General features: G+C 43.6%; 2 protein-coding genes across 16 annotated transcripts in view; both read right to left on the bottom strand.

Annotated features, from left to right (window-relative positions):
• Window positions 1-3,017, bottom strand: part of LOC115138586 (MAP/microtubule affinity-regulating kinase 3-like) — a 48,839-nt gene extending 45,822 nt beyond the window's left edge. For 4 of the 15 annotated variants that reach the window (XM_029675587.2, XM_029675583.2, XM_029675586.2 and 1 more), the window contains exons 1-3: window positions 1,989-3,008; window positions 340-522; window positions 36-89 (exon numbers count right to left, since the gene is read on the bottom strand). In XM_029675587.2, the coding sequence (XP_029531447.1) occupies window positions 36-89; window positions 340-522; window positions 1,989-2,039 (288 nt within the window). In that variant the 5' untranslated portion in view covers window positions 2,040-3,008. Of the gene's footprint in view, window positions 1-35; window positions 90-339; window positions 523-1,988 lie in introns of all 15 variants that reach the window. The other 11 variants (XR_003864970.2, XM_029675591.2, XM_029675588.2 and 8 more) reach the window with 7 other exon arrangements.
• Window positions 3,018-3,516: 499 nt separating this feature from the next.
• On the bottom strand, window positions 3,517-10,527 carry LOC115138588 (eukaryotic translation initiation factor 5-like). Its single transcript, XM_029675595.2, has 12 exons — window positions 10,422-10,527; window positions 9,966-10,173; window positions 8,995-9,274; window positions 8,726-8,807; window positions 8,393-8,565; window positions 7,173-7,284; window positions 6,941-7,062; window positions 6,588-6,752; window positions 6,201-6,362; window positions 5,900-6,064; window positions 5,624-5,752; window positions 3,517-3,880 (listed from the first exon to the last, which is right to left on the bottom strand). Exons 3-12 carry the CDS (start codon window positions 9,064-9,066, stop codon window positions 3,782-3,784), a joined length of 1,281 nt encoding a protein of 426 aa, XP_029531455.2. The 5' UTR covers window positions 9,067-9,274; window positions 9,966-10,173; window positions 10,422-10,527; the 3' UTR covers window positions 3,517-3,781.
• Between the last annotated feature and the right edge of the window lie 1,615 nt (window positions 10,528-12,142).

Below are 12,142 nucleotides of genomic sequence, written 5' to 3' on the forward strand. Positions count from 1 at the left end.
ACTGGGAATCACAGCCACACAGGGAGGATCCTTACCTTCTGAAGGCTGTTTGGGTTCAGTTGTGTCTTATCAATAATCTTTATCGCCACCTGAGGAGAGAGCAAAAACAAAATGTGTAAACAATTATGCTCTGAGGACCCTTCACTGGGATCAACACAGCACACACATACATAACTTATCTTTTATTTTTATGTCCCCCACTTATGAACAAGATACAATTCATATTTGCACAACAAGAACAATGCTATTGAGAGGGGAAAGAATAGACTAGTGAAGCTAGGTAAACCAGAAAGGGGCTACAGCAGCCTGTCCTGCTGCAGGCCTAGTCTCTCCTCTCACCTCTCTGCCAGTGAGGATGTGACGGGCCAGCTTGACCTTGGCGAAGTTGCCCTTCCCAATGGTCTTCAGGAGTCGGTAGTTCCCCACATGAGGCTGCTCGTCGGCACCAGAGTTCCGGGTGCGGACCCCTGAGCGGACAGAGCGAGCGGTGACCTCCTGGCGCCCATTGCTGTGAGACGTATGCTGTGGACATACACAGACAGACATGAGTAGAACAGCGCGCTGTGGATGGACTCAAGGACGGACAGACAGACAAAGGAGTGGAACATCTCTGCACTAGCAGTGGCTCATGCTTGGGATTCCATCCACTGTAAGGTTCCAAAACAACTCTCCTATTAATTCAATCTTTACTGAACAGATTATAATCAAGCTAACCAAGCGGGTAAAGAAAGGTTAGTGTAGGTGACTGACTAATGCAGCCTGATTATCAAGTGTATGTACAGCATACTGATGTTCTGACCCTGGTTAAAAGCCCACAACAGCCCACCCCAAAATCAGATAGATACTTTTCTATGGGTCAGTATCGACTCCAACCCAGGTCACCTCCATTAGCAGGGCCTGCTCTGTTCTCTAACTCCGCCCTAACAACCCCACCCCTAACCTGAGCATCAGTGGTTACTTGGCCGCACAGCTACACCACAGACAGTTGGAGTTGTGGGAAAGATGTACAGCGCTGAACTGGATGAAAAGGAAAAACATAGATTAAAATGATTCTGATGTTTGCATTGATCAGGATGTTACCAGTAAGAACGCATTAGATTCAGCAGAACGCTGCGCTCCTCAGTCTGTTGGACAAGGCTAGACTTCCAGTATAGCCAACTATAACACTGGGTTACAGTGCTGTTACCACTCACAGGGAATGCCAGGGATGCTTTATTTTCGGTTGTGATCCACTAACAACCTATCTAAATATGAGAACAATTCACCTCTTATAAATTGCATTAAGTAGGTCACACTTTAAAAATATATATATACCCTGGGAATATGTTTCAATATAATATTCCTTTCTTATGAACCAGAATGGATGACAGGATACAGAGTAGTAGAGCATCTAGATACAACTGCATGACATCAAAATCGAATTAACAAAAATACATTCCAAGAGAGGCATCATCCTCATTTGGCTAAATTAAAATTACTGGTAGCCTACTGAGATTTGTATTAAAATGTCCTTACTTACTACACTGATGGGGTGTCTTTTCATTGCTTGCCGGATACTCTGAGCAAGAATGAAAACTGTCAGACGATTGTCATTGAACTAAAGCGGTGGGAAATATCAGTGTAAGCCTATATCATTGATAGCAAGCAATTGAACTTGAAAACCAGTCAGAACCTAGTCTAACAGGTAAGGTTGTTTGGATGGAGATACAAATGAGTAGGCTATTTATCACTATCCACAGTCCAAACAGAGCATCTGGCGTGACATCAGGTAACATATTACAGCCAGGGCGTGCACGGTAGAGGATTTTGTTTGTGCCGAACATATGCCTGTCTCCCGCGTGACACAATGTATCGAACACTCAGATACAAAGTAACCAGTATGTAAAACCATATGATACAATGTAAGATAAATAGTTTTGTGGTTAGGCCTACTTTCTATTGTCAGAGACAACACACCTCTAACTGGCTAATAATAACAGTTTACTTACGCTCTCCGTCTCTTTCTCATTGACTGTAGGTAGAGGAGTTTTTGTTGACATTTTCTCGTTGAAATGTTGTCTATTTCCCTATATTCTGCACCTCCTTTGGCAATACGAGGGGAGGCGATTGTATTCTTGCATTTGGACACAAACCATGAATTCGGCAACTGTCTCAACATCGGTCCATCCAATCCAAATGTGTCTCAAGATGTCCCGAAGACTCACAGAATTGAATTGAATGTATTTCCCTATAACGCTCTTCGGCAGCAGGGCATTCGCCCTATCGTTCTTTATGTTCAGAATTAATGATGTTAACTATTTTTCATTGCAAAAAATACAATACATTAGCTGTTAAATTGAACTAAGCTGAGGCTGATCGACTCCAATCTAGGCTACTCAGTGGACTGCGGATGGTTCAGATGTCACCGCTCCCAAAATCGCAATTTTGTTGTGATGTTATCCGTGTGTGCCTTGATATCCGTCTGTATTCCTGGGTTTCAGAATTGTTGAGATTTTGGACTTGCTGTCGGTTCTATTTCTTCCATCTTCGATTCCGAATGAAACTAGTGTTTTAGGTGAGAGCAAAATGGCTACCACTCACGGGCTCTGTTGGATCGGCCCAAATCCTGTCTGATAGTGATGGGTCGTTCGCGAACGGCTCTTTTTGGCGAACGTTAGGAACCGAATCGCATCGGCTAAAGGGCCGTTTATTTGGCTCCCCGATTTGCGTACTGCTACTGCTTTTTTAAGCGTCAAAACGATAATCTGCAAATAAATTACAAAATCATTCTCTGAAGAGGATTCATTGCAGAAACAAAGTGTGCACGTCAATCTAGTCCATTTGGCAAACAAATGAAGGCGATCAAAATTTGTCCAGGTAAAATTGTATTTAAACGTGCATATCACGACCTGACAATGGTAGACGCCTTTTTTGGTTTTATGTGCACGTTTTCCCCTGGTTCTTGGGCTATTTTCAAGCATTTAATCGAAGAGCAGTTTGGGGGCCAAAGGATGCAGCACACCGAAAATAATTGGGTCCGGAATGCCATCACTGCCTCAGATCACTACTGTCTAATGGCAGACGTGAGGAAACAAGCGACCCCTTGGCGCTCAGTACAGTGATGGTAGCACTATCACTGCTCAGTGATTCACAATGACAGATTGGAATTAAAGTTTATGCCTTACCTACAGAAACCATGAGTCAGGGCTCATGCTTCCAAAATTAGCTTTGTTAAGACTGGATGGGCTGTTGCAATATACAATATACTGAAAACAACTGGGATAAGGAGTCACCCTGATGTGTCATAATTCCAGTGTTTTCTGTGCTCTCCTTTCTCAAAACAGTTTTGTATTCAATATCTGCCGAGATGGCACTGCTGACTTGTCAAGGAGGGAATTCCAATGCAGTGTTTAGTGACATCCCTAGTGGGCATGTAGTTTACACATACACCACTTATCTCAGACAAGTTCAAGAATCCCATGAACAATTAACCGAAGGTTGTTTATCTGTGACTAAATTGGAAAAAAAATGTAACAGTTGTGGATAGCAAAACATTATTTAATGACTGGAAAAAAATACAACAGAAAAACTACAAAAATTAATGTGCAGTCAAGTAAATCCCCCAAATACACCAATATCGCATAAATCAAACGTCTCAAAATTACAGAGTTAATGTGCAGTGACTAATAGCGCTATGTTAACAACAGCAGTGAGATTATGGGAAAAGGAGAGTAGGGCTGGCAATTTGGCAGGATGAGAAAATGTGATTCAAAACTACAACTTCTCAAAATGGCCTCCTTGTTTAAATTGCATCAATATCAAAGTAGTCCTCTTCCTCGTCAGGCTTGTCCGGTTTTACGGTCTCCACTTTCAGTTCCCGAGCAGAAGAATCATATACAACCTGAGAGAGCAGGATGGAAAATAAGAGTGTTTATTTGTGCATTATACTGGCGTCAAAACTCAAACCTTTATCTCCACAATTTTGTGATATCTAAAATAGTAGTTAGTCTTGTCCCATCGCTGTAACTCCCGTACAGACTCGGGACAGGCAAAGGTCGAGAGCCATGCGTCCTCCGAAACACGACCCTGCCAAGCCGCACTGCTTCTTGACACTGCTTGCTTAACCCGGACGCCAGCCGCACCAACGTGTCTGATGAAACACCGTCCAGCTGGCGATCAAAGTCAGCTTGCAGGTGCCCGGCCCGCCACAGAGTCACTAGAGCACGATGGGAAAATGAAATCCCAGCCAGCCAAACCCTTCCTAACCTTGTCGACGCTAGGCCAATTGTGCACCGCCTCACAGGTCTCCCGGTCACGGTCAGTAGTGACACAGCCTGGGATTGAACCTGGGTCTGTAGCGACACCTTAGACCGCTGCGCCACTCGGTAATTATCATTTAATTTTATCTGATGTGGAATAGAGTTCCATGTAGCCATGGCTCTATGTAGGACTGTGCGCCTTCCATAGTCTGTTCTTGACTTGGTGATTGTGAAGAGACCTTTGGTGGCATATCTTGTTGGGTATGCATGGATGTCCGAGCTGTGTGCTAGTAGTTTAGACAGACAGCTCGGTGCATTCAACATGTCAACACTTCTTACAAAAACAAGTAGTGATGAAGTCAATCTCACCACCACTGAGCTTTACATGCATATTAATGTTAACGCTCAGTGTACATTTAAGGGCCAGCCGGGGTGCCTTGTTCTGAACCAATTGTAATTTTACGAGGTCCCTCTGTGGCACCTGACCACACGACTGAACAGTAATCCAGGTGTGACAAAACTAGAGCCTGTAGGCCCTGCCTTGTTGTTAGAAAGGCATAGTAGCACTTTATTATGGACAGACTTCTCCCTATTTTACCTACTGTTGTATCAACATGTTTTGACCATGACAGTCAACTTGCTCAATTTCTACATTTATTGCAAGAAATAGTTGCGGTTTAGAGTTTAGTGAATGTTTTGTCCCAAATACAATGCTTTTTAGTTTTGGAAATATTTAGGGCTAACTTATTCCTTGCCACCCACTCTGAAACTAACTGCAGCTCTTTGTTGAGTGTTGCAGTCATTTCAGTCGCTGTAGTAGCTGACGTGTATAGTGTCGAGTCATCCGCATACATATACACACTGGCTTTACTCAAGGCCCGTGGCATGTCGTTAGTAAAGATATTAAAAAGTAAGAGGTCTGGACAGCTACCCAGGGGAATTCCTGACTATACCTGGATTATGTTGGAGGCTTCCATTAAAGAACACCCTCTGTTCTGTTACAAGAAAATCTTTATCCACAATATAGCAGGGGTTGTAAAGCCAAAACTTGCGTTTTTCCCATCAGCAGACTACGATCGTTAATGTCAAAAGCCGCACTGAAGTCTAACAATCATCAATCTCTCTCCGCCACTCATCAGTCGAGTGGCGCAGCGGTCTAAGGCACTGCATCTCAGTGCTAGAGGCATCACTACAGACACCCTGGTTTGAATCCAGACTATCACAACCGGCCGTGATTGGGAGTCCCATAGGGCGGCGCACAATTGGCCCAGCGTCATCCGGGTTTGGCGGGTGTTCACTAAGCATATCCTAGTAGCCCAACTCAAACCACAAAGTATAAACTGTGCAAGCTATGAAAATATATCAGTGGACAGTCTGACCAGTACCTCCACATTATCATCCTCTGCCTCACTGCCCTCGCTCTCTTCCTCCGCCTCCTTCAGCCACTTGATGAAAGGAGCTGCCTTCGCATGGATCTCTTTGGCAAGTTCCTTAGAGACATATTTCTTAGACACCTGAAATATATAAAGTAATGAGCAATGACCCAAATTTTAATGACAAAAAGTTATATTTGACAAGAAACTAGGTATTAGGGTGATCAGTCTGACATGCAGCTGTATTGAACCGTGTGTTAGAGCATGTACAAGTTTAATCACACACACCTTCTCTGCCCAGGACAGTATTACATCCTCCTCCACTAGATCAGCATCATACAGGTCTTTGAGTATGACAGGCACACGGGACAGCAGCTGGGCTTGGTGCAGCTTTACCAGGCACTCAAATCCTCCCAGGAGGTATTTCTGGGCCTTCTTATTATTCACACAGAACTAAAGACAAAAAGTAACAAAACCACAATCAATTTGGCAAGGTTTTGGTCAACTTTGTCCCCTCTTGAACACATTACCACAGTGGTAAGAGGTTATGACTGAGGTCAACTGTAACAATGGGGGTTTGAAGACTCACGCGAAGGAAATGGCGTTTGTATTTCTTTATCTGGTCACGGATGTTTTCGTCGAACAGTAGTTCGCTCAGGATCAGCGGTCCCATGGCCGTCACATCCAGACGCTCTGCCTCTGCCAAGATCTCCTTATCTGCTGCATCAATAGCGCCATCCTCCCTTTTTTGCTGGAAAAAATAACCAGAGAATGCTTTTAACATGATTTTCAAAATAGCCCCTAAGAAGCACAAAGATTGCTGTGTTGAATAGGAAAAAAATGATTTATGGCCAGTCAAAACTTCTAGGTCACCATCATAAAACATTCACTCATTGTACCCCTATATCAATGAGAAATTTTCACAATGGATCACCGACTTTCATTGTCCTTATAATTGATTTCAGGCACAACTTACTTTGATAAAGTTATAGAATATGTTGACCCTCTCCTCCAGGGTCTTCTCCAGGTCCTCACTGAGGGTCAGGTTTTTGGCATGGGCACTGATCTCCTCCATTCTTCTTCTCTGTGCCTCCTCCGTGGTCTCCTCTGCCCAATCCTCATCATCATCATCATCACCGTCCTGATACACAACACACGTTCTCAAGGGATCAATAGCTGCTAGACAGACAGGCGTGGGTTACTGACAGACTAGTCCTTCAGAACAATAATAGCTTGGAGGGGGGTGATGGAGGTTGGTTCCCCCTATTCAACCACTAGCATTAAGAACTTAAACTGACATGGCTTGCACACATTAATGAGGATACTCACCACGACAACAGGGGCATCTATGTCGTTATGGTTCCCAGCCTCTCCGCTGCCAGAGCCATTTTCCTTGTCCTTCTTACGGTTCTTCTTCTCTTTTTTCTCCTTCACAGATCCAGGTTCATTTTCTGTTGAGAAAAGCCATTGGCGCTTTGTCACTCAACAGGCCACATATCAGACTTGACTTTAAGATAAGAAAAACAAACCGGTCATGGGCAAATTCTTATTGTGTACTTACCTGGTGGGTTTTTGAGGATAAACGTGCAGAGCTTGTGTCGAGTGTCTAACATGCCACGGTACCCACAGGCCTTACAGGAGTTACCAATGGTTTGTTTCTTAGGATTGATATGCTGCAATGAAAGGTCAACCAACCTATTAACATAATCACTCTTTATACCACCGATAATAGACAAGCAATCACATACCCAAAACAGACCATAACTGCATTGCAGGAGAAAAAGCCACTCGATCCCAAATGGCTAGGGCATGCACAAGCAGGACCCAAAAAGGCAGATGTAGCACAAGCAGGACCCAAAAAGGCAGATGTAGCACAAGCAGGACCCAAAAAGGCAGATGTAGAACAAGCAGGACCCAAAAAGGCAGATGTAGCACAAGCAGGACCCAAAAAGGCAGATGTAGCACAAGCAGGACCCAAAAAGGCAGATGTAGCACAAGCAGGACCCAAAAAGGCAGATGTAGCACAAGCAGGACCCAAAATGGCAGATGTAGCACAAGCAGGACCCAAAATGGCAGATGTAGCACAAGCAGGACCCAAAATGGCAGATGTAGCACAAGCAGGACCCAAAATGGCAGATGTAGCACAAGCAGGACCCAAAATGGCAGATGTAGCACAAGCAGGACCCAAAATGGCAGATGTAGCACAAGCAGGACCCAAAATGGCAGATGTAGCACAAGCAGGACCCAAAATGGCAGATGTAGCACAAGCAGGACCCAAAATGGCAGATGTAGCACAAGCAGGACCCAAAATGGCAGATGTAGCACAAGCAGGACCCAAAATGGCAGATGTAGCACAAGCAGGACCCAAAATGGCAGATGTAGCACAAGCAGGACCCAAAATGGCAGATGTAGCACAAGCAGGACCCAAAATGGCAGATGTAGCACAAGCAGGACCCAAAATGGCAGATGTAGCACAAGTCAAGGTTGGCAGGATGTCAAATAAATCTACATAAAACCAAGTCTTTATTATATCTACACGCCTCAGGAAGGACATAACGCACTACACCGGGATTGAATTAAAAGACATTATTTAAAAAAAGGAAGAAACACTATCAGGAAAATAACTGACCAACATCTGTGGCTTTGATCTATAAAAAAAGTCTAATTCTTTTGTGAAGTCCCACATATAAATGCACTCATCACATTTAATTCCTGTCCCACTCTTGACAACACTACTCAAACACCCACCACAGAGGACAAATATGTTAATCAAATATTTACCAAATCGGTTTCAGGGTTATCACACTCAGGACACAGCACAAATTTACGGATAAATATGTCAAGCATGTCCTGCAACTTGTTCGCCTCATGGGATCCGTTGACGATGAAGCGGTCATTCTTTGCATCAAACTGGGTCTGCGCACCAAGCTCACAACCAAAAAACTTGGTCGGATCTGCAAAGAGGATATGAGTTGCAATCAACATTCAGCTAATGGATGGTTATGCACACAACACAGATACCTAACATGTAGTGAAGGTAACATATCAATGTATGGTGCGAGTCAACATAACCATTTTAGAATCAACACTATGGTAGTGGGGAGGTCAACTTACATGTTGGAGGCCGACTCAGTGCCTTTGCAACATCAGTCATGTTGACAATGACCGTCTTGATTCCATTTCCCTTGCCCTCAACCTGGACACAAATCAAACCACAAAAACCATAAATAACTTAACAGAATCATTTTGCAAATGGACCACCATTGAGTCATGCACATTTAATTGGAAAACATACAACTGACCAAGCATGCAAATATCAAGAATGTTGAATGACAATGCTATTTTCCTGACAGGATCATGACAAGATTATACCAGATAATCACCTTAGCAATCAGACGGGGCATCTTGTAGCGATAGAACTGGTCTGCCACGCTGCGGTTGACGTTGACCGACATTTTGACTGGCTACTAGCACTATCAGTAAGATAAAAAGATCTTGAATGGGGATTTTTTGGGATCTTCTGTCTGGAAAAGAGGGGATGACATAAACGACTGCAAGCGTGCTCAGTCTCTGACATGAAAAATAGTTTGCCACTGTGGCCGCAAGCGCCTTGATCGTAGACTAGGTTTCCTCCACACAGGTTCCAACAGCTGCGCAACAGCTCTGAAAAGAGGGGAGAAAGGCATGGATATCAACTCTAGTTCCACAGATTGATAACTTCCTTGATGGCAATGGCTTTTAGTGAATACCTAAGTATCCTATATAATTATCTGACTTGACCTTTTAGTTACAACCTGTATGTATAGTTGTTGGGTATGTAGCTAGCTACCCAATGTGTCAAAAGTTAGTGTGGCTCTTGTGAAATGTCGCCACTGACATTGTCAAACTCAATTACGAGACGAGACCCCGTGTGGCTCAGTTGGTGGCGCTTGCAACGCCTGTGTTGAGTTCGATTCCCACAGGGGGCCAGTACGAAAACGTATGCACTAGCTAACAGATAGCCAACTGATCTCGCTTTGCCGTGAGCTAAAACACAGCAAACGTGTCTAATGTTAACACATGTATGTATGTATACGCATTCTTTCACTTCAATATACAAAGAGATCGGGTTGATTAGCAACCGGGAAGCCAGACTGATGAATCTAGGTAAGTTTGCGCTGCAGAGTGCGTCATGATTTATCAGATGGCACGAGTGATGGGAGACGCCATTTTGATATTCTTATTTAGCCGAGACATTACTACGCCACGAATTTCACTAGAAAAAGTAGCTACATCGAAATATACATACAACAAAAACAAAGCGTATATATTTACGACAGCTGCATATTTCTATAGCTGGTCGTTATGCACTCACCGTTTTCGTAAAACAAAGACATAAACAACGATGGTCGTCCAAGAGGCACAGTGAAGTGTTGCCTAGTACTGCTGCTGCCAATAGCTGGTGTGTTGCTGGGATTGTAATTCAATGATGCAAGGTGGCAGAATTTCGGAGGTGATAAACGATCTAGCAGATTCTTGCCCCTGTTGTGAAAATATTCGGGACGCCGTCAGAGTTGGGGTGTCTAAGAAAAAACAAACATGAGTTAGTCAGCAGAAACTAGTTCGATAAAGCGACTAACGTTAGCTAGCTAAACACGTTTTGATACACTCGCGCTAACGTCAGATAGCTAGCTTTTTGTATGTTGCCGTTAGCTAACTAGCTTTGGCTAAATACAACATGGACTCAAACCAGACATATCATACAACAATTATTAGTTAGCTAGCTAGACACCTAGCTATCAGATGGACGATAGTAAAATTGATTCGCTACCTCTCGAACGTTCTCTCAGACAGGATGATTATTCTGTAGCCAAAACGTGAACTTCTTCTTCGTTTAAGTTTAACGGCGGTTGTCACCCAATAAATGTTGCATTACTGCCACCTACTACTAGACTGTAGTACAACTCCCTTATACTTTGCTTGAAGAAATAAATAAACAAATAACCCTAACATCTAAGTTAACACTACGCACAAAAAAAGGACACCCCCCTACTCCACTATTTAAATCTATGTAGTCCTACCTCAGGTCAACAAGCTGAAAGGATGGGACAGCACCACTTAACACACCCAGGAACTCCTATGATGTCAAGTCTCGAACACCCAAATACCTCTCTGCAGCTGACACTACAACCTCAATTTTCTGCAACTTACGTTCCAACCTTGCAGTACAGTTGATAACCATTGCTATAAATGCTAAAAATCCAATCTTACTGAAACATATATTACTTGTTGGCCTGTCCCTCTGTACTGGTACAAATCTACTACTCACACCACTCCTCTTAGGATCCCTCCCCTTTGACCCATCTTCCTCTACTTTCTTCACTTCCTCCACATATGAAAACTTCTGCACTATTCTAACCCTGGAAACCTCAACCTGCCTCACTCGCACGGGACATTTCTGATCCCCAGCCCCATGGGCACCCCTACAATTAACACATACCACTACTTTCCCAATGCTACACATTCCTTTGTCTCATGCCCTTATGCACACTTCTCACACCTAGGAATCTCCCTCCTACACACTGCTGTCTCATGCCCTTCTGCACACTTCTCACACCTAGGAATCTCCCTCCTACACACTGCTGCCACATGCCCATAAGTTTGACACCTGTAACAACGTAATGTATTCTGCACAAAAGCTCGTACAGGATAACTTATATATCCTAACATCCCTTTGTCAGGCAAAGAATCAACATCAAAACTCAAAAGAACAGACAATGACTCTTCTGTTTCACCACTCACGCCACCCTGTCTATGTCGCACTAAATGATGAGCATCACAAACGCTGGGAATCTTCCCGTTCAGTTGGTCAACTTTTACATTTACAGCTACGCCAGTAATCACTCCTTTCAATAGTGCCCTTTTCTTGTGAGCAAAACAAATCACATTTCTTGCCCCCATCTGCCCCCATCTGACCAGCAGAAACACAAACAATTATCACAAGGCCACTTCTGGTTACCCTCACCGATTCCACAGCACCCAACTCTGTTTTCACCCACCCTGAAACCACAAATGGATCAGCCAAAAGGCAATGGTCCACTTTTTCCCAAACCTTTACTTTTACTTTCACAGACTCATCTTTATACTGACCCTCGGTGCAAGCCTCAGGCTCTGAGAACTTCACCACACCTACCACCTCCGATACTTCGTCCTCATTCACTTTAATTTATTCTCCAGTCTTCAGCTCACTCTGCTTACATTTTCTACCATTCTTCTTTAATCAAATCTATTTATTTATTTATAAAGCCCTTCTTACATCAGCTGATATCTCAAAGTGCTGTAGAGAAACCCAGCCTAAAACCCCAAACAGCAAGCAATGCAGGTGTAGAAGCACGGTGGCTAGAAAAAACTCCCTAGGAAGAAACCTAGAGAGGAACCAGGCTATGAGGGGTGGCCAGTCCTCCTCTGGCTGTGCCGGGTGGAGATTATAACAGAACATGGTCAAGATGTTCAAATATTCATAGATGACGAACAGGGTCAAATAATAATAAT

Source organism: Oncorhynchus nerka, linkage group LG12, assembly GCF_034236695.1.
Source record: "Oncorhynchus nerka isolate Pitt River linkage group LG12, Oner_Uvic_2.0, whole genome shotgun sequence".
Classification (NCBI taxonomy): domain Eukaryota; kingdom Metazoa; phylum Chordata; class Actinopteri; order Salmoniformes; family Salmonidae; genus Oncorhynchus; species Oncorhynchus nerka.

Excerpts from the sequence above, each read along its gene's own strand:
- LOC115138588 (XM_029675595.2), bottom strand. The coding sequence starts at position 9,066 with ATGTCGGTCAACGTCAACCGCAGCGTGGCAGACCAGTTCTATCGCTAC. Across the intron at positions 8,808-8,994 it reads TGCCCCGTCTGATTGCTAAG|GTTGAGGGCAAGGGAAATGG; the intron begins GTGATTATCTGG and ends ATTTGTGTCCAG. Across the intron at positions 7,063-7,172 it reads TATCCTCAAAAACCCACCAG|AAAATGAACCTGGATCTGTG; the intron begins GTAAGTACACAA and ends TTTTCTCAACAG.